Raw genomic sequence first — 21432 nt, 5'->3', positions numbered from 1 at the left:
GCAAATATTACTTTGGCTAATACACTATTTTGGACATGATTTCACCATTACTGATATTGAGTTAGCCAGGCTTTACAATTTATTATCATCTCAATTGAAAATTTAGGAGAGAGCAGGCTTTGGTTAGATTGAATGTGCTTGCAACATTGTAAAACCTGTTTTTGATATTTTGTACTTTAGATGTGGAGGGAGCTCCTAGGCAATGGTGGTTTGGTGGAGGTACTGATTTGACTCCATCATATGTGTTTGAAGAGGATGTCAAGCATTTCCACATGGTAAGTGAATAAAGATTAGACTATTCCTTTGCATTGCTACTTAGCTAAATAGTAAATATATATTAGATCAACTTCAAAATACTTTTTTCAAACTTATATAACAATTCAGATCAAACTACAAGTTTAGAAGAGAGAGATCGAGACTTTTAGATGCAAGTCAGTTGCATCATGTTTACAAAGTCACCAACAAATATATTGCTCAATGCTTACATAATCCTAGCTACATTATTGACATGGCACCTTTGTTAGAGATATCATGCCAGCTTATGAAAGTGGCCAACATTCTGAATATATTGTAATATTTCTTTATCACTTTAAGCTTGAATCCATGTGGTAGGACCAGAAAGATTAGTTTTTGGTCCTATTAACAAGCATATTTCTGATCTGAAGCTTGGCGTATAACATCCTATCGGTTTTCTTAGCTACCTTACAATACTTATTTTACAGATCACTGCATCTAGGATCCATTTCCTGTATGATAGTATAGAGACTGTTGTGGTCTTCTACTGTTAAATACTGCCGTGCTAATGGTCGCATTGGTGGGTTTAAGACAATTTCTGTGTATGGGCTATCCATGTGTTCAGTTTGTACTATGGGTACTGTACCATTCTTTGTCATTTGAGTTGCTTCTAAAATATTTCTGCTCAATGTTCTTCCTACAAGGGCAGCTGAGCTCTTCCATGCCCAGTTAGTTGTATAATGTTGTTCACAAAGCACTCATTGCTCTCTCCACAAGGTTGTGTACTTCATCTCTAACCTTATAGAAGGCTTAAAATTTAAACTTAGAATGTCTAAAGGTCGAACTTAGAAATTGCTTCCAAGTCTTGCTATAAATGACACTATTTTGGCACTATTGGTCCTTTGGACTTGGTGAGTCAAGTCTCAATTTTTGAACTTGCGTGAAAGGCCTTAACCTTTTTTAACAAAACAATTACCTCCCCAGTTATTTTTAACGTATTCTATTCTATATGCAGGTTCAGAAGGAAGCATGCGATAAGTTTGATCCATCTTTCTATCCAAGGTTCAAGAAGTGGTGTGATGACTACTTCTTTATTAAGGTACACCTCAACCTTTATTTCAATAGGTTTCTTAATAGTTCATTTTTGTATGTTGCTGTGATTTATTGACTTTTTCCTACTTTTACAAGGGAGTAGAATCTAAGAAATGATGGCTACAAGTTCTGGAACATCCTTTGAAGCCAGTTACAACAATTTAAAAAATTGACACATGAAAGCAAAACATAACAAAGATTATACCCATGCCTAATTGATTCAATGGGATCTGATTTAGTAGTATTAGTACTACTGCTCCCAAACACTGTATCATAAACTCTATAACAATAAAGACATCCCACACAAGAAACTATATGTATTTCAAAACTCAAGCCCTAGTGTTTGATGATTGATCTACACCCCTTAGTTACAAGTGTTCAGGCTATTTGACATAAAATATCTCATGCTTTGTAGATGTCATCATTCTTTAGGATTGTAGGTCATTGACCAGTTCTAAAACATTTCCAAACAGTCTTACACTGTCCATTTTGCTTCATGTATGTCCACATTGGTGATTTCTGTTGTCCAACATAACAATGTTATGGTGGTACTCTAACATCAAACACATGGTGCAATTTTTTATGGGCTGGTTGATGAGGATTTTAAATTAATTGTATGCTGATTTCTTGCAAGTGCATTCTAAAGGTTAATTAACCCTGTAGTCTGGACTCTGTAGTTTGCAGTGCATTGTGTGCAACACGTGTTTGTACAAACAATTGTTTAGCACTGAAGATAAACAAAGAAAGGATTGACAGTAACTTTTCCAAATAATTAACTCTATTCATTAATATTATAAAATCATCATGTCATGCACATAATAGGTTACTTAATTGTGTACCAGATTGAGCACTTAAACTGGACCCAAAATTCCCAATTTGCCAGATTGCAATTTATATAAAGATGTCTGTTAGACCTCTAACAACAAATTAGTTGGTTTAACTTTTCAACTTTTATGACTGCTTCTATTTGATTGTTTTTTTCCAGGTTACAAAACCCATGGAAAATCCTTGAGTATTACACCTCATGTCACGGATGGTAACCAAGGTGAACCCTGGAATCTTTAGGGCACAAGGCCGGTCAACAACAAAGCTGGAAGTCAATACAACAATATACTCAATATGAGTTCAACATGTCACTTGCTGGAATTGAACCTAGGTGGGGAGGATAACAATCATTCCTCCCAATCAACCTTAGATAAACCCAATTGACAAATTGTTTCTAGTTGATGTGTCCCAGGTTGACCCATTCCTCCATAGGTTTGTTCCACTGAGAGAAGAGATGTATGTTGACCCACCATAATATTTTATACAAAACTAAAATTATGTGATAATAATTATCAATGTTACATTTATCATTATTGGCAATTTATCGTCAAGGGTCTGAAATTTAAATTATTGGCAATAATGGGGAAAATATAGGAAATTATCATGAAACTTCAAAAAATACAAAAAATAGTCTTTTATTTTTATTTTTTTAATTTCTAAAGCAAATTCAACATCAAACAAACACATTGCTACATAAATATGAAAAGAAAATTGACATATAAGACGTATAAGATTGTTATGAAACCAGCTCACAAAAGATAGAAAAGATAGATGAACGCCTTAGAAATAAGCCTCTTCGAGGGGGCAGCCTCCTTTACATTACACAAATGAATAATTCTTAGATGATACAAATGACAAGACCTCCTTTCTATATATAGGAGTCTAAGGGGTCATAATATAGTCAGAGCCGACATAACAATAATAATGTAAGGGCACAATAATAACAATAGTGGGCTTCTATGGGGCACAATAATAACAATATGGGGACTACATGGGTACAACAATATAATAAGGGGGTTGTACTAATAACAATAAGGGGTTACACTAGTAGTATAGGGGCCTATCATGCCCCTCTCCTTCATAATGTGTTGTCCTCAACGCTTGAGTAGTTCTTGATGCTTTTGTATGAAATTCTTGTCCTTCCATGTGAAATCTTCAACAAGTAAGTTCTTCCACTTGATGAGATGCTTTGAAATTGATCGATTTTGTAGCTGTTGACTTCTTGGTTCTGTAAATGCTTCAGGTTCTAATATGATTTTTCATTCCTTGTCAAATTCTGGCAATATCGTTGGAATTGGGATATTCGGCAACTTTTGAATGAGTTCCCACCCTGCTTCACCGTTCTTCCATTCATACTTTCCTTTGTTTATCAAATTTGGTTGGATAATTGTACCAACCTCTACCATTTCTGCAACCATATGTTCAATTTCACTCCTTTGGGCATATGAATATCTATAAGGCTTGACGTTTGGAAGAACACATCCTGGAATAAAATGAATAGCATGATCATGACCACGAATACGTGGGAGACCTTTGGAAGTCTCAAATACCTTGGAATGATTGTCCAAGACTATTTGGAGATTTGGAGAAATACATGATTTCGATGTGCGAACAGTTAGCGAAAATAATTGTGCAATTACGCCTTGTTGTACTTTCTTTAGAAGCTTTTTCATTCCGTCAGAGTTGATTATCTTTCATGGTTTCCCTGTGATACCCCTTAATTCAACTTCCTTTCCTTTTGAAGAAAAATTCATTAAAAGTTCTTGAAAGTTAAAAGCTACTGTACCCAAGGATTGTAGCCATTGGACTCCTAGTACAACATCGGCACCACCTATTGGAACGGAAAACATTGGGCTATTCAATACATATTCTCCCATGGATAGCTTGATATTATGGCACTTTCCAGAGCAATTTATGGTTACTCCACTTACAACCGTCACTTGACACTCTGGTGCTGGATCTAGGAAGCAATTCAAGTCCTTGGCTATATTACAATTAATAAAATTATGGGTACTACTCGAATCAATCAACACTATTACCTTTTGTCTTCTTGACATGTCCTGCTATCTTTACAGTTTGAGGAGTGGTAATTCCGACGAATGTATTACAAGATATGGTCAGATTCATTTCTTCTTTCTCTGGGGTTGGTTCCTAGTGAGTATCCTTTTCTTTTGATGTTTCTTGATACTTTTTTTCCTGATATTTCATTGTTTGAACCTTCTTCTTCTTGATATATCCTTCTATCTTGAGAGTTTTGGGAGTGGTAATTTCTTCCAATGCTTTACAAGATATGGTCGGATTCATTTCTTCATGCTCGATGTGATCTTTCACTTCTTGAACATTTTTCTTCTTGATATGTCCTTATATCTTGATAGTTTGAGAAGTGGTAATTCTGGCTAATGCATTACAAGATATGGTTGGATTCATTTCTTTTTTTTTTTCAATGTGATCTTTCACTTGAACCTTTTTCTTCTTGATATGTCCTTCTATCTTGAGAGTTTGAGGAGTGGTAATTTTTGCCAATGCTTTACAAGATATGGTCGGATTCATTTCTTCTTTCTCTGGGGTTGGGTCCTGGCGCATATCCTCTTCTTTTGATGTTTCTTGACCTTTTTCTTCCTCCTCTTCATACTTTATGTAAAATAATTTCTTCTCAGCACACTTATGACCTTTAATGCATTTGCTATCACAGTTGTAACAAAGCCCTTTTTTTATTTTTTCTTCCAATTGTTGTGGGGTAACCCTTGTATGTTGTGGAAGGCTAGGAGAAATAACACTTCCATTATTATAGTTGTGAGGGGTAGACTTCCTTGTTTCCATAATTTTACTTTCCACTTTGTAACAAAGCCCTTTTTCTCTCTCCAATTGTTGTGGTGTTGCTCTAAAGAAGGTGTTGCTCTTTGTATTCTCATAATGTGCTATCATTTCCTCCGTGAAAATTGACCACGTAACAAGTTGTTTACGAGAACAAAGCCCTTTATACCATAAAAATTGATCTGGTTCTAAATATGAAAATGCAATACATACCTTTTGGAATAGTGGTACACCATGTAGATCAAAATATTGCTCCATCTGAAGTATCCAATTTACTGGATCTTTGCCATCAAACTTCTTCATATCGCCTTTTCTTGATTTTAGGAGTTCGATCTTGAAATGACTATAATTCTGTAATTTCGGTTCTTCTAGTTCTGAAATTGCGACCTGCAGTAGCACTCTGCGTCCTCTTTCCAATTCCACCAATGTGATCAAATTTAGATTCTCCAAGAAAGAGTTATGCACAATCTCCCAAGATGACCCGATTATATACCTTTTCAAAAGAGCGAACTTGTATGAAGTTCCACGTGTCATTGTTTTGACCTTCGGATCTAAAAATATACACAGGAAACTGCAGTCCGTCCTCTTTCTGTAACTTCTTACGAAATTTTAATCTAATGCTCAAAACAAAAGTTATGAGGATTTTCCCCAGGTCACCTGTTTGGAATGTAATTCGGGAGTCTGCAAAAAGGCCAACTTCCTCAGATCATATCTCTGCAAATATAGCGCGAAAAACTCTGAAATTCAGACCCGAGGTTCAGAACGATTTCGGCCCAAATGGGTTTTTCTTTTAGCGTCTGAAACGTCGGAGAAAAATGTTATAGCGCAAATTCCACGATGACCTGTTTGGAGTAGCGAAACCCTAGAATCCAAAGCATTGATTCCAAATGTTATGAAACCAGCTCACAAAAGATAGAAAAGATAGATGAATGCCTTAGAAATAAGCCTCTTCGAGGGGGCAACCTCCTTTACATTACACAAATGAATAATTCTTAGATGATACAAATGAAAATACCTCCTTTCTATATATAGGTGTCTAAGGGGTCATAATATAGTTAGAGCCGACATAACAATAATAATGTAAGGGCACAATAATAACAATAGTGAGCTTCTATGGGGCACAATAATAACAATGTGGGGACTACATGGGTACAACAATATAATAAGGGGGTTGTACTAATAACAATAAGGGGTTACACTAGTAGTATATACTATAGGGGCCTAACAAAGATGTCAAGCGGTACATCAGATATCGATATTGAAATATGGTATTTCTCTTGAGCCATAAGATCTGATAGGATGATACAATGTCACATCAAAACAAAACTGAATGTATCTCATGAGATGAATCATGGCAATGAAAACAATAGATTTCACCTTGTTTCCTTGATGGAAAATGGTCACAACATCCTCAAGAAGTTATTAGAACCGGACCAAAAAATTGGCCAACCATTAAATACATACAATATTCAAATTTTGAAAAGAACATATAATTCATGTGCATCAATATGAATCCAAACCATTATACACAACTATGCAAAGGATGCATATGACCAAAATAGTGATAAGTGCAATCCATCTTTGAATCAAAATATGTCAACAAAAAGGCTCTAAATGGCATCTAGAGTTAAAAAAAAACATGCCACAACAAGTAGCTACATAATATCAAAATCATTGATCCTCTAAGCATTCAAATAAGAAAGAAAAAGCTTAGCATGCTTAATCAGTGATTTTTCTTGTGTTAGTTTCTAAAAACCCAACAACTAATTTGATGAATTATCAGAAGTGAATTATCCTATCTTAGCATAGCAATCCTTCAAGTGATCATCCTTTTGTTGCTGCTCTTGTTGAGCAAGTTTATATTTGCATATGAAGTCCCTGTTTAGTATCAGAAATTTCTTTTAAGTCACATCTAAAACTCTTATTAGTTCTCAAGCTAGTTTCTAGCCATATTTAGAATGGGCATCTTGATTTTGTTCTATTTGAGTGCGTGCAGCTTGAGCAGGCATAATGATTAAAAACATGTATTTCCTTTTCAGATCACAGGTTCAAATCCAAAGGGGGATAAGTTATGTACACAGATCAGCAAATTAAGATTCACTCTAACTTGAGGAAAACTTGTCTAAAACGATTGTAGCACAGAGTGATGAATGCCCTTACCAAATGAAGATTGTAAACTATAATACCTTAGGTAGAGGGCTGAATTTGACAGCTGAGTTGCAATCCAGCACTTTTTGACCTGCAAAATGTAGTTAGAATGCAGAAGAAACAGCAAGCCAATCATTAGTCTAAACCATGTACGAGTGTAAAATTTTATATAAATGGGTAAATCTGGGAAGCAAGTAATAAGAACTAATAACAGCCCAAGTACATCAATTTTCTTGTAGAAAATGTAATTTCCAGTGATCTGGAAGTTACCTGTAAAGGGCAAGGGTTCAACACCCTTATAGGGTGCAAAACCCAAAAAATTCCAGCAAGCAAATTATAAATGAAATCAAGTTGGAAATTATGTTTTTAGACCAGAAATTTATTAACTAATGGTTACCAAATAGTACTTGGAAACCCTTGAGTGAGGGTTTGATATACTACTGCTGGAATATGGCTGTAAGTGTACTGGCAGCGCTGTGGAACCCCTATTTCAGCTTCAACCTTCTCTGAAGATTTAATCTCTACACATGCTCATGAAGCTACACCTTTCTTGGGCCTCCAATCTGTTCTCATACCTTTCCATGGGCCGCCTCCACTATGATGTCATCCTCCAAAGGAGCTCTAAATGCCACCAGTAAGTGTCAAAGGGGCTAATGAGTGCTCCATACTCCAAAAAGGTAGTCCTATGTCCATGGGCATGTCTCGGAAGTGACTTCATTCTAAAATGTCATCACCATAGTGCCCTACTTCACCCTCTAAAGGGCAAGAGGGGTGACATGGCACCAACCTACTCAAGCGTTGGGACCAAATAGAGATGTGCAAGCCCTCCCTTGTCATCTCAAGGATAACCATCATCATATGGGCTTCAAAATAAGCAACACCCATCAGATAGTGTCAATGTTAGTTTGGGGGTGTTTTGGGTCCACTTGGCACATCGTCTATAAGTCCAACACCAAGCTTCATGGTTCAACATTTCAGCATTTGGGGGTACTTAAGACTCAAGAGTGTCAAGTACCATGTAGAATCATTATATAGCCCAACGATCTGCTTTGGGTGGGCAACACTGCATCAAAAAGGTCATATATGCTCCTGAAATGTGTAAAACGACCATTGTTGTGTTGCTGAATGGAGCGATAATCACCTCTTCAAAGGCATTTGTGCTGTGATTGCACCCCCTGACAAAACCTTACTCAAAAATTCAGGATAGTGGACCATACCTAATGCTTGTACCATAATAATACTTCACGTAAACCACACCTTCAAATGTCTAACTAGATCAAGTCTTATAAGCAGGTTGCCTCCTTATGTCAGGGATGGTAAGATGGATAACCCTATTAGGTGTTTCCAGCCCCCAAAGGGAAGTGACACATCCTAAGTTAGCCCATCAGTTCATAGGTGTGTGTAAAAGTGGTGGCTGCAGAGTGGGAAAGATTTCAGGGCAAGGTACCTGTTACCCACCAAAAGTGGGTGACCCCTAGGAGAAACTTTTATCTTATTAATCTCTTCAAGTCGATGACCGGTAGTCGCTAAGAGGCACTAGTTGCTGATGACAATTTGTCGTTTATATCTCTGCCACCTACATTAGTCATATGTTTCCTCACCCATTTTCCAAGATCACACGTTGGAAGGTGGGGTTGAGGTTCTAATCAAAAGGTACTTTATTCATTTTGCAATCAGGTACTTATGCTTGTTTGTATTTGAGCGTTTTGATGTGGATTTCGGGGTAACTTGGAAGAAAGAAGGGTCTTGGCTGTGATCTTATTCCCTCACCTTAAATGGGGGGTTAATTTTCTATCCTAGTCCCCAATGGGACTTCCCCTAATGGCCCAATGGGTATAGGAGGGGCACTACTTGGGAAGCCATTATTGAGATAGCATAGCCCCATCTCTCCTTATTCCATACTTACCACTTTCCATCTTCAATTACAAGCCCCTTTTTTCCATTCTTTGGGTTCACTTGACCATTAGTTCACCCACACATCCTCATACCTACGTAGGGCCTGGAAATGTACTCTGGGAGGTTAATGCAGCTGAAAGAAACAAAAAAGCATATGATGGTCATAAGAAAGACAAAACAAAAATCAAAATGCAAAAGATGGCCGGGACCATTCATATTAGCCTGTGGGCAAAAGCCAAGCATGAGTTCTACCTCACTCATTATGGCCATCACTTGGTTCCTGGGCCAATGTTGCCTTATCATATTAATGGAAAGGAACCATTGCATGTCCCAACCCTTGATGGGCAATAACTGCCACACCCTAAAGGGGGTAAACAACTGCTATACATAATGCAAAGCAAGTTCTCATTCCTTGAGCTATAAGCAGTAATACAAAGAAGAATTAAGAAAAAGCAAAAGGCATAAGAGGGTTGGAAAAACAAAGGCCGAGTTGGTAATTCATGCATCTACGATTGCTCCCTCCTATTGAAGAATGTAACTTGCTTCGGTCTTCATAATTGTACTTGTCAAAAAGAAAACTTATTATTAAAGAAAATGACTTATTAAAGCATGGGTTTCATGCTTGGGTCAATATTTTCTAGGTCAAAGCCTCCATTGAAGGCTTCTAGGTTTTGTCTTGAGTCATTAGAGTCATTGTCATTTTTATTAGACCCTCCTTGGGCTTTTGTATCATGAAAAAAAGAATTATTTTTGAGTCAAAAAGGTAATTTGTTACCTCCACACCAAGTCGGCCTTGTCCCCAAGAAGTTGGGCTACATTAGGGCAATTCGACCCAGCAGAAAGACTATATAAGGAGAGGAAATTCGACCTATTTCACTCACTCACTCAACAAGTTCGATGTACAAGAAAGAGAAGCAGAAAAAGAGAGTGAAGAGTTTGAAGAAGGACGAAGTTTGTTGGGAAGACCTAAATTGAGTTTTGGGTTATCTTTCTCACACGTGCGAAGTTTTCTGGTCAATTATTGGGGTCAAAAGTTTGTGTCTACTGTAGGTTCGAATATCTGAAGCTGGGGGTCAAAGTTTTGCTGCTGGGGGGGCGAAATTCTGGACTGAAGTTGCTATTGGGAAGCTGTCACTTGGAGTATTTTGTCAAGATCATCTGTTGTAGGGAAGGGTTGACTTGGTGTTTGGAGGAGGCCTTTGTCTAGGTCTAAGAAGTCTAAAAGTGTCTCATTTTGATCTGAACCTACTAAAGGAAGAGTTTGTGTTTGGGTTTTCCCATATGTTGCACGGAAAGTCAAAGAACCTGGCGTTTCGGGCCGTAGACGTGTACTTGAAACTCCGAAACTTGGTTGAAACTCGACCATCATGTAATCATCTATTAGACTTAATATAGACTTGCTTTTCCTTTTAAATTGTCATCTATGGGTCTTATTCCCTTTTTTCTTTCAAGATAATATGTTATTCACTTATTTATAGATATATATATTTTTTATATATACATATATGACGTTTCAGCTGACATTTCCTTTTTTAGGAGGTGATGTTTCTTAACGTACCCGTTTCAGAAACTACGAAACGTTTCGGCGTTTCGTGCAACTTAGGTTTTCCCCTTATAGGGGTTTTGCCTTGGCTGAGTGCCTACATCTTGTGTCTTATGTTCTTGTGATCTTCATACACATAATTCAACATGGTATAGAAGTAAAATAAGTCAACATAATTCACAAGTAATTATCAAGAAAAAGGAATCAAACCCTAAACCCTACTAGCATTGATTTGTCAACATGGTATAGAGCTAAGTGTTGATTTCTGGTAGCATCGGATGTGCTTTAAGTCTCAAAATTTGCAAGGAGACTTAGACATGTGCATTCTCCAATACCCAGAAATCATTTTGGGAAATTCCACCTGGAGACAATGTTATTAATTATTTTGAATGGGTCCCTAAGTCTAAACTTAGGAAATTAAAATAATTAATGAGTATTAATCTAAACTGTGGGTGTAACTTCTAGAAGAAGACGAGGACCAAGTCAAAATGATCTATAGCCATTGATTAAGATCTAATCTGGATCGTTGAATGGCAACTGGGAGATTATTTAAGGAGGCTTGAAAGTCATTTAGAAAACACAAAGAGAGTTGATCAGTCAGATCGAATTGCTAAAGCTAGAGGCAGCACAGTGATTTGTAGTGATCACGCAGTGAGGGGTAGAGGGAGTTTTGGTTGGAGGATCTTCTCTGGAGCCAAGGATACTCAGCAGAGAGGTAGAGAGACACACAGAGGAGGCAGCGTAGAGGCCAGAGAGGGTGACGCAGAGCTAGAAAGGGCTCACACAGGTCCCATGCAGAGCAGCACAAAGGCTTCCACACTGAAGTTCGAGATTTGCCGGGAGGATGACATTTTTGAGCTGGGAGGGCTGGAATCAGCTCCTAGAAGCAAATTGATCTCCAATAGAGGTGACGCAAAGCCTTAGAGGCTGACGCAGGCCTAACAGGGGTAGCACAGAAGTAGCCGAGGAACTCGTTGGTTTAGCTGCCATATCAGCCGAGACTTGTAGAGTAGAGTGAGGTAATCTCCCTAATTTCTTCTACCAAGTGATATTCTCTGTGACTAGATTGCCGGGAAGGCATCCAATAGTTGTATTCAGAAATACATCAGCTTAATAATAAAACCCTCAGATACACTGCACTGGGTTTCCCACATTGGGTTTTTTCGGGGACGCTTGTCCAAAAATAACTGTCGTTTGTGTGTATCTTTCTCTATTGTTCAGTTTATTGTCTCGACATATTATTTAAATGGTGTAGGCTGCAGTGTATGTATTTCGATGTTTGCCATAGGAAACTGCAAATAACTTGTTCATGTAAATCTAACAAGTATAAGAAATATCATCAGTGTTGTAGTAGGAATTCCTAGGTTTAGGGAATTTTCACATGGTATTAGAGCAGTGCAGGTGAGACAAGAAGAATAGTGCAAGAGAACCCAACGCTGAGCACAGGAGGTCGAAATAGTTGTAGGAGGTAGCAATTCGAATCCCCATAGGGGTTTGTGTAGTTCAAGTCAGGAGGGCTGAATTTTGAGGTAGTCTCTCTCTGAGTGAGTCGACAGAGAGAAGGGATTCAAAATCAAAATTTTGTCGTGGCAGAGGGAGTAGCGCTGAGCCTTGGCACGAGGAAGAGTGTGGGACGCAATTTTTCTGCAGGCCGTTTTTGTTGGGCAGAAAGACGTCAAAAGAGAGGAGAAGCAAAGTGAGGGAATTTTTTCCTCAGTAGAGTTCCTGCCAAGAAGACTGTTTTCCTATTGGCTGAGCAACAACAGTCGGAAGTAGAGAGGAGCAGTTCGACACTTTCGAGGCAGAGATGGCAACCAGTGGTTTCAAGGATCATGATAGATTGGACGGAGCATCCAATTATGTCATCTGGAAGGCAAGGATGTCATTCCTTCTAGATGAACACTCCCTCAAGACATATGTTGACAACGTGGTGGTTATGCTTGCAGATCAAGATCTGCTAAAGAAGTACTGTGCATAAATGGCAAAGGCCAAGAGAATGATTCTCGACGGAGTGAAGGATCATGTAGTCTGTCACATCGCTAACAGAGGGACTGCTAAGGAGATGTGGGATGCGTTGTCTATGCTGTATCAGGGATCTTCCGAGCAACAGAAGATGTACTTAGAGCAGGGATTGAGATCTGCACAGATGCAGAAGGGGGAGCGCATAGATCCGTTCCTCACGAAGCTTCAGGAGACCTGGGACGAGTTAGCAGCTGTGGGGTCTACACCTCAAGGGTCCGAGTTGGTTAGATTAACCCTCAATTCAGTCTCAGATGAGTGGCAAGTCTTTGTCCAGAGTATCCTGGGCAGGGCGACTTTGCCAAATTGGGATGAGATGTGGGCAACTCTTAAGCAAGAGGAGCTGAGGAGAGACTTGGTCAAGTGTAAACTTGACGGAAGCAACAGTAGTGGGTCAAAGCCCAAGGAGGAGGAAGAGAATGCAACCCTTGCATCAAAGGGGCAGCAGGAGCAACGAAGGCGGAAGAAGGACGTCTCGAAGATCAAATGCTTCAAGTGTGGTGAAATGGGTCACTACACAACATAGTGTCCTCTCAGGAAGAAGGACAAAGATGAGAAGCACGATCCGAAGGCTGCACCTGCTAAGATCAAGGAGGAGTTCGCCATGACAACCTAGATACCTCCAGGAGGGAGGTGGGTTGATTTAGAGTTGTAGTTTGAAAGAGCTACAGATGCATGGGATCCTTGAGGAGCCCACCTCTCAGATCAATTCCTTGCTACAGGAGCCCAAATCAGAAGTAGCAGGATGGACCAGTGTTGGTTGGTGCAGAGGAGTGTTGGAGCGAAAGATGTAGTGGCTAGAATGTTAACTCCGAGCAGCGTAGTGCAGAGTTGCAACAATGCAGGGAGGCACAATGCAGTAGCAACAATAACGCAGTGGCTTTGGAGGAATAGCATGGGACTAGCAGTAGTCAGATCTTTATCACCGAGATGCATCTATGCTAAACACTTGTTCAGGAAATTTGGGATGTTTTTCCATTGCTGATGCATTAGCAACAACAGTTTGCAGTGCAGGGGCAGTGCCAACAACAACACAAATGCAGGAATTCAGAGGGAGTTGTAGTACGGATGTAGTGTTGACAGTGGCAGTGTCAACAACAGTACAGTTGCAGCAACAACACAACAATTGGTGGGCAGTGATGTCAGACATCAACAACGCAGGAGGACGATGTTATGAAGTCAGAGGTGATGCCTTAGTGGGAGGCATTACTAGCGCGCATTTCTCGCTAAGAGGGAGTGCTGATTTCCAGTAGCATCGGATGTCTTCTAAGTCTCAAAATTTCCAGGGAGGCTCAGACACATGCATTCTCCAATACCCAGAAATCGTTTTGGGAAATTCCGCCTAGAGACAATTTTATTAACTATTTTTAATGGCTCCCTAAGTCTAAACTTAGGAAATTAAAATAATTAATGGGTATTAATCTAAACTGTGGGTGTAACTTCTAGAAGAAGATGAGGATCAAGTCAAAATGATCTTAGCCATTGATTAAGATCTAATCTGGGCCATTGAATGTCAACGAGGAGATTATTTAAGGAGGCTTGAGGGTCATTTGGAAAACACACAGCGAGTTGATTAGTCAGATCGAATTGCTAAAGCTAGAGGCAACGCAGCGATTTGTAGTGATCACGCAGTGAGGGGCAGAGGGCGTTTTGGCTGGGGGATCTTCTTCAGAGCCAAGGATACTCAGCAGAGAGGCAAAGAGACACACAAAGGAGGCAACGCAAAGGTCAGAGAGGATGACGCAGAGCCAGGAAGGGCTCACGCAGGCCCCATGTAGAGAAGCGCAAAGGCCTACACGTAGAAGTCAGAGATTTGCTGGGAGGCTGACGTTTTTGAGCCGGGAGGGTTGGAATCAACTCCTGGAAGCAAATTGATCTCTAGCACAGGTGACGCAGAGCCTTAGAGGCTGACACAGGCCCAACAGGGGCAACACATAAGTAGCCGGGGAACTCGTTGGTTCAACTGTCGGATTAGCCGAGACTTGCAGTGTAGAGTGAGGTAATCTCACTAGTTTCTTCTGCCAAGTGATATTCTTTGTAACTGGATTGCTGGGAAGGCATCCAATATTTGTATCCAGAAATACTTCAGCTTAATAATAAAACCCTTAGATCTATTGCACTGGTTTTCCCACATTGGGTTGTTCCAAGGATGTTTGTCCAAAAATAATTGTGTCATTTTTGTGTATTTTTCTCTATCGTTCGGTTTCTTGTTTCTGCATATTATTTAAATGGTGTAGGCTGTAGTGTATGTATTTCGATGTTTGCCGTAGGAAATTGCAAATAACTTGTTCATGTAAATCCAACAAGTAGAAGAAATAATTAGTGTTGCAGTAGGAATTCCTAGGTTTAAGGATTTTTCACACTTAAGGTCGAAGAAGGTTGGTGATCACTTTGTTGGCTTGGAAGAAAAAGTTACTCCCTCTATGACAAGTTACTTGAAGATGGGATTCAATTGAAGGAGTATGTAAGGGATGTGCGTTGGGAAAGAATACAAGGAAACCTTTTACAAGTAATGATACAAGGTCTAAGGAAATATTAGAACTCATTCATTTCGATGTGTGTTGGCCAATGTCTAACAAATCTCTTAAAGACCATCTTTATTATGTGACCTTCATTGATGATAATTTTATAAAGACATGGCTCTACCTTCTCAAGACAAAGGACAAAGTATTTGAAAATCTCAAGGAATTTAGATCTGAAGTGGAGACCTTAAACAAAAGAAAGATAAAGACTTTGAGATCCGACAATGGTGGGGAACACACTTCAAAAGAGCTAATTGCATATTGTAAAAAAGCAGGCATTAAGAGGGAGCTCATTGTTCGCTACAATCCCGAGCAAAATGGAGTTGCAGAAAGGAAAAATAGAACATTTGAAGAATGTATTTGAACTATGATATTTGATCAAGATCTACCAAAGTTTGTGGGGAGAAGCAACAATGACAACAATATCTATACAAAATAGAAGTCCTCACAGAATCCTTGATAATATGACACCGGAAGACGCCTTCACAGGGAAGAAGCCATGTGTGGACCATCTCTGAATCTTTGGGTATTTCGCATACATCCATGTTTTAAAGACAATCGAAAGAAATTAGATTCTACAAGCATAAAAGGGATCTTCGTGGGTACAATCTTTCTTCAAAAGCATATAGAATCCACATGAAGGAAGGAAGACAAATTGAAGTGAGCAGAGATGTTATATTCGGTGAAAATCATGCCTACAAAAGATCCGAGGATATTCCAATCGATTTCGATGACGAAGATATACATAATACTACTATTTGAAGAAGAAGAGCATCATGATAAGACAACTACAAACCAAGAAGAAGAAGAAGGATCGAGTGAGCCTATTTGACCTGTAATTATTCCTGAAACAAGGAAGAGGCCAAATTGGTTAAAAGCTACACCTTAAGATTCAAAGGACATGGATCTACTTAAGGAACTTTTATAGAAAGCAAAATACCAAAGAGATATTCACGATGTGCAATATATATGAAAAAATTGATAGAAGTTGAACCAACTACATTTGAAGAAGCTGCTCATCAAGAAGAATATAAGAAGGTGATGCAAAAAGAATATCAATCCATTATGAAGAATGGGGTTTGGGAAAACGTTCCTAGATCAAGTGACAAATCGGTTGTCACCTCAAAATGGATTTACATAGTCAAACATGCTATTAATGGAAGCATAGACAAATACAAAGCTAGATTCGTTGCAAGGGGTTTCTCACAAAAGGCATAAAATATCAAGAAACTTTCACTCCTACTACTAGGTATACTACTATAAGATCTTTGGTTTCGCTAGCTGCTACTATGGGATGGAATATCCATCAAATGGGTGTGAAAACAATATTTCTAAATGAAACCATTGATGAAGTATACATTGAACAACTAGAAGGTTTCGAAATAAATAGCAGATATACACATGTTTACAGAATCAAGAAAGCCCTACATGGCTTGAAGCAAGCTCCTGGGGCATGGTATGCAAGAATCGATGCATATCTCTTAAGAATTGGGTTCGTCAAAAGCTCTGCAAACGCAAATCTCTACATCAAGGTGGTGAAGAATGAACTAGTCATTATACTAATATATGTGGATGATTTGTTTATTATAGGTGTGGAGTGCAAAATACAAGAATGTAAGAAAATGTTGGCAGCCGAATTCGAAATGAAAGATCTGGGACTTGTGTACTATTACTTGGGTTTGGGTTTGGAAGTTTGGCAGAAACCTGGAGAGATATATCTGGGTCAAGGTAAATACATAATCAAGATATTGCAGAGATTCGGTATGATGGATTCCAAGCTAATCACTACTCCCATGATCACTAATCTCAAGAAGTTGAGAAGCTTCGACTCTAGTCTCGTCTATTCTAGTAGCTATCATAAGTTGGTGGGTTCTTTGATATACTTGGTAAATATGAGACTTGATATATGTTTTACCGTAAATGTTCTTAGTCAATTTCAGTTGGAGCTTCGTCATGATCATTGGATAGCTTCCAAGCATATTTTGAGATATCTATGTGGCACTATAGATCACTGCTGAAGTATATTGGAAGATAAGTCAAGTTAACAGGTTCAACTGATTTTGATAGGGTTGGCAGTGAGATTGATGGAAGAAGCACTATTGTTGGATGTTAAAGTTTGGGATCTGAAATGATTTCATGGATGAGTAGAAATCTATTAATTTTAGGTATGATCTATGTGAGAGCAATTTATTTAAATTTTCACAGTTAGCAATCACATCAGCATTAAAGTAAACTGCAGATAGAACATAAATATAAATCGCAGAAGACAAGCCAAGACAAGAGGACACAAGATGTGGCGCTAGCCAGGGACAATCCCCGTAATGTGGGGAAACCCTTGATCAATTCTTCTTTTATGTTCTTCAAAGTTCATCAGAGAAAGTGAGAGAGATAGTACATTTACAACAGAAATCAACACTTTGACTTATCTAGATCTGAGGATAGATCATCTCCTATAACGATGATACATGAGATCAGTTGAAGACATTCTGCTTCAACTGATTCTCCAAGGTGACGGCTTCACCTATCCATTTCGTCCATTTATTACACCTTACCGTGTAGCACCATCTCATCTGCTTTCACCATCATGCTGCCCATTATTTTGCATCTTCCATTATTATGCAGCCCTATTCATCATCATGTTGCTCATGCCCATTATGTTGCATCATACATCATCATGCTGTCTCATCTATCAGTATGCAGTCTCATTGTCCTAATCATGCTGCCCTTTAGATCATCGTGATCATGCTGCCCTTTACATCATTATGCAGTCCCATTACGGATCATGCTCATATACATATATATGATACTTGTTACTGTTCTTGAAACATGTTGAGACTGCCATATGCTATTGAACCCTTATCTCATCATCGAGTCATAGCTAGTTGTTTATGCTGATTTAGTTCAGCGGTTCCTTAACCTATCCGAGGATGCAACCAAAACCTAGATCTATCCCACATAAAATGCGGATTCATTTTCTTTATGACGTATATATATATCTGCGTATATGTTAAAATTGGCAACCAGGGCAAAACTTCATGTGGGTCATCTTATTCATGGCTAATAATATTTTTATTAGATTCCTCTCGTCGAGAGGTGTAGGATTGATATAAAGATCATCCAATTCCAATAAGTATTCATGGAGATATGAATTTATTTTGATTATGGAATTATTATCAAGCCGACCTACAACTCATGTAGGCTCAGAAACCCAACAGTCGCATCTATTCACCCACCAACGTTGTGTATAAATATAAGAGGACTTTTCCTCATTTGGACTCATCTCATCACATCTCTCTCTCTGTACTGCACAGATATGAGTCTCTTCTCTACTGCGCTGAAATGGGTCTCTCTCTCTCACACATGTGAAGCCGGAAGCTGTTGAATTTGAAGCTGCAACTGCAGAAGTAAAGATTGAATTGCGTGGCCTAGAAGATCTCCTCTTTGGAACTGCGCTGTAAGTTCATCTGAACCTCCTTTGAAAGTCGCAACTTTTGGTGGTGGAATGAAGTCAATCCGACGAACGGTTTGCAAGATATCGACTGCCCTAGTTTGAAGCCGGAAACTGCTGAAACTGAAGCTGCAACTGCAGAAGTAAAGATTGACTTGCGTGGCCTAGAAGATCTCCTCTTTGGAACTGCGCTGTAGGTTCATCTGAACCTCCTTTGAAAGCCGCAACTTTTGGTGGTGGAATGAAGTCAATCCGACGAACGGTTTGCAAGATATCGACTGCCCTAGTTTGAAGCCGGAAACTGCTGAAACTGAAGCTGCAACTGCAGAAGTAAAGATTGACTTGCGTGGCCTAGAAGATCTCCTCATCTGAACTGCGCTGTAGGTTCATCTGAACCTCCTCTGGAAGTCGAAACTTTTGGTGGTGGAATGAAGTCAATCCGATTGTCGGTTTGTGAGATATGGTCTACCCTAGTTTTGATGCTACTAATCTAGGGTTTGCTACTGCTGATATGAATCAGATTTATTGTACTATTTCTCTCTGCTGAATTATTGAAGATAAAAGAAGATTTGATCAAAGGGTTTCCCCACACATTGTGGGGTTTGTCCTTGGCTCGCCGCCACATCTTGTGTCTCTTGTCTTGGCTTGTTTTCTGTCGATCGTTTAATGTTCTATCTGCACTTTACTTTATGTACATGTGATTGCTAATCGGTGGAATATAATAAGAAAAAGAAGTAAACTATTATAAGCATAGAACATACCTTAACTTAACAGTATATGACTGCGTGGATGTTCATTGCCAACTCAGCGTATAGGGTTTCCATAATTGTGCGTAGCTGCGTGGATCTCCCTCCTGTGCATGTATATATATATCTTCATTTCCAACATATATATATATTTCCACTGCCTGCGTATATATATATTGCCATTGCTTGTGAATATATATATCTTGCTGCGTTGTATTATTGCCTGCGGCTCTGCGTGCTTGTTATCACTGCGACTGCATATTGACTGTGGCTTTACTTCACCCTTAATGCAGCTACCCTCTGCGGCTTTATCACCATGACTGTGCATTGATTGCAGCTTCATGTATTGACCCGATACATAGATTACGCTGCATCCTTATGGAGTCTAACTACGTGTAAGGATCTTTGCCCTGTGTATAATTAGGGCATCACGTTCACTGTACAACGTAACCATGAATAGCATACAAGTGTGACTCTATGAACAGCATAACCATGAACAACATACAAGTGTGACTCCATGAACAGCGTAACCATGAACAACATATAAGTGTGTTTCCATGAACAACGTATTAGGCGTCTCCTGAGCAACGAGTTAGAGCATCACTTTTACTAGATGTCTTCATGACTACGTTAGATTAGGGCATCATCTGCAGCTAGGCCATCGTCTTCTTTTTGTGTCTCTCCTTCTCCAAAAACCTAAGACACGGAGAGGAGGAGATCATATCCATCATGTCTGTCTAAAATGACTTCAAGTCCTCACATATTTATACTAACATGTAGATGATGAATAGACACATCTATTGGGTTTCTGAGCCTACTGAAGTTGTTGGTCGGCTAGATGATAATTCCATAATCAAAATAAATTCGTATCCCCATAAATACTTATCGGAATCGGATGATCTTTAGATCAATCCTACACCTCTCGATGAGAGGGATCCAATAAAAATATCAGCTGCCATAAATAAGCAGACCCACATGGAGTTTGGCCCTAGTTGCCAATTTTAACAAAAACGAAATCCTGTTGCGTTAAGTAGTGCTGAAGCAAAATATGTTGTTGCATGTGAAGTAGGAAAGGACGCTGTTTCGTTGAGAAAAAAATTTTCAGATATGTTTGGAAAGCCTCTAGATCCTACAATGATAAATTGTGATAATCAAAGTAGCATCAAGATGTATGAAGACCTCGTATTCCATGCAAGGATGAAACATATCAACAATAAGTACCACTACATTAGGAGCATGGTACAAGATGGGGTCATGAAGCTACAATATATTCCGACAGATGAACAAGTAGCTGATGTGCTGACGAAGTCTCTTCTGAATAAGAAGTTTGAATATTTTAGAAGCATGCTTGGGTTGGTTGATATTACAAATTTGGTTGATAAGGAGAGATGCAACATCTAATGGCAAGATGCTTGGGAGGACTTATGCACTATTACTTGGGTTTGGAAGTTTGGCAGAAACCTGGAGAGATATATTTGGGTCAAGGTAAATACATAAGCGATATATTGCTGAGATTCGGTATGATGGATTCCAAGCTTATGACTACTCCCATGATCAATAATCTCAAGAAGTTGAGAAGCTTTTACTCTAGTCTCGTCGATTCTAGTAACTATTGTAAGTTGGTGGGTTCTTTGATGTACCTCGTAAATACGAGACTTGATATGTGTTTTACTGTAAATGTTCTTAGTCAATTTCAGCTGGAGCCTCGTCATGATCATTGGATAGATGTCAAGCATATTTTGAGATATCTATGTGGCACTATAGATCATTGCCTGAAGTATGATGGAAAATAAGTCAAGTTAACAAGTTTCACTGATTCTGATTGGGTTGGCAGTGAGATTGATGCAAGAAGCACTACTGTTGGATGTTTTAGTTTGGGATCTAAAATGATTTCATGGATGAGTAGAAAACAAAATCATGTTGCGTTAAGTAGCGCTGAAGCAAAATATGTTGTTGCATGTGAAGTAGGAAAGGAAGTTGTTTGGCTGAGAAAAAAATTGTCAGATTTGTTTGGAAAGCCTCTGGATCCTACAATGATAAATTGTGATAATTAAAGTAGCACCAAGATGTATGAAGACCCTGTATTCCATGCAAGGACGAAACATATCAACAATAAGTACCACTACATTAGGAGCATGGTACAAG

The 21432-nt window shown here is 38.9% G+C and overlaps 1 protein-coding gene across 2 annotated transcripts in view; it reads left to right on the top strand.

The window, feature by feature from the left end:
* LOC149245267 (oxygen-dependent coproporphyrinogen-III oxidase, chloroplastic-like) overlaps positions 1 to 21432 on the top strand; it is a 358638-nt gene that overhangs the window by 237321 nt on the left and 99885 nt on the right. For both annotated transcript variants that reach the window (XM_089457735.1, XM_089457734.1), the window contains exons 3-4: positions 181 to 275; positions 1250 to 1333. In XM_089457735.1, coding sequence (XP_089313861.1) covers positions 181 to 275; positions 1250 to 1333 — 179 coding nt within the window. The remainder of the gene's footprint in view (positions 1 to 180; positions 276 to 1249; positions 1334 to 21432) is intronic.

Source organism: Pinus tabuliformis, chromosome 7 (assembly GCF_031772625.1).
Source record: "Pinus tabuliformis cultivar Carrire ecotype Pingquan chromosome 7, CPIR1, whole genome shotgun sequence".
NCBI lineage: Eukaryota > Viridiplantae > Streptophyta > Pinopsida > Pinales > Pinaceae > Pinus > Pinus tabuliformis.
This window is presented reverse-complemented; position numbering and strand designations above follow the sequence as displayed.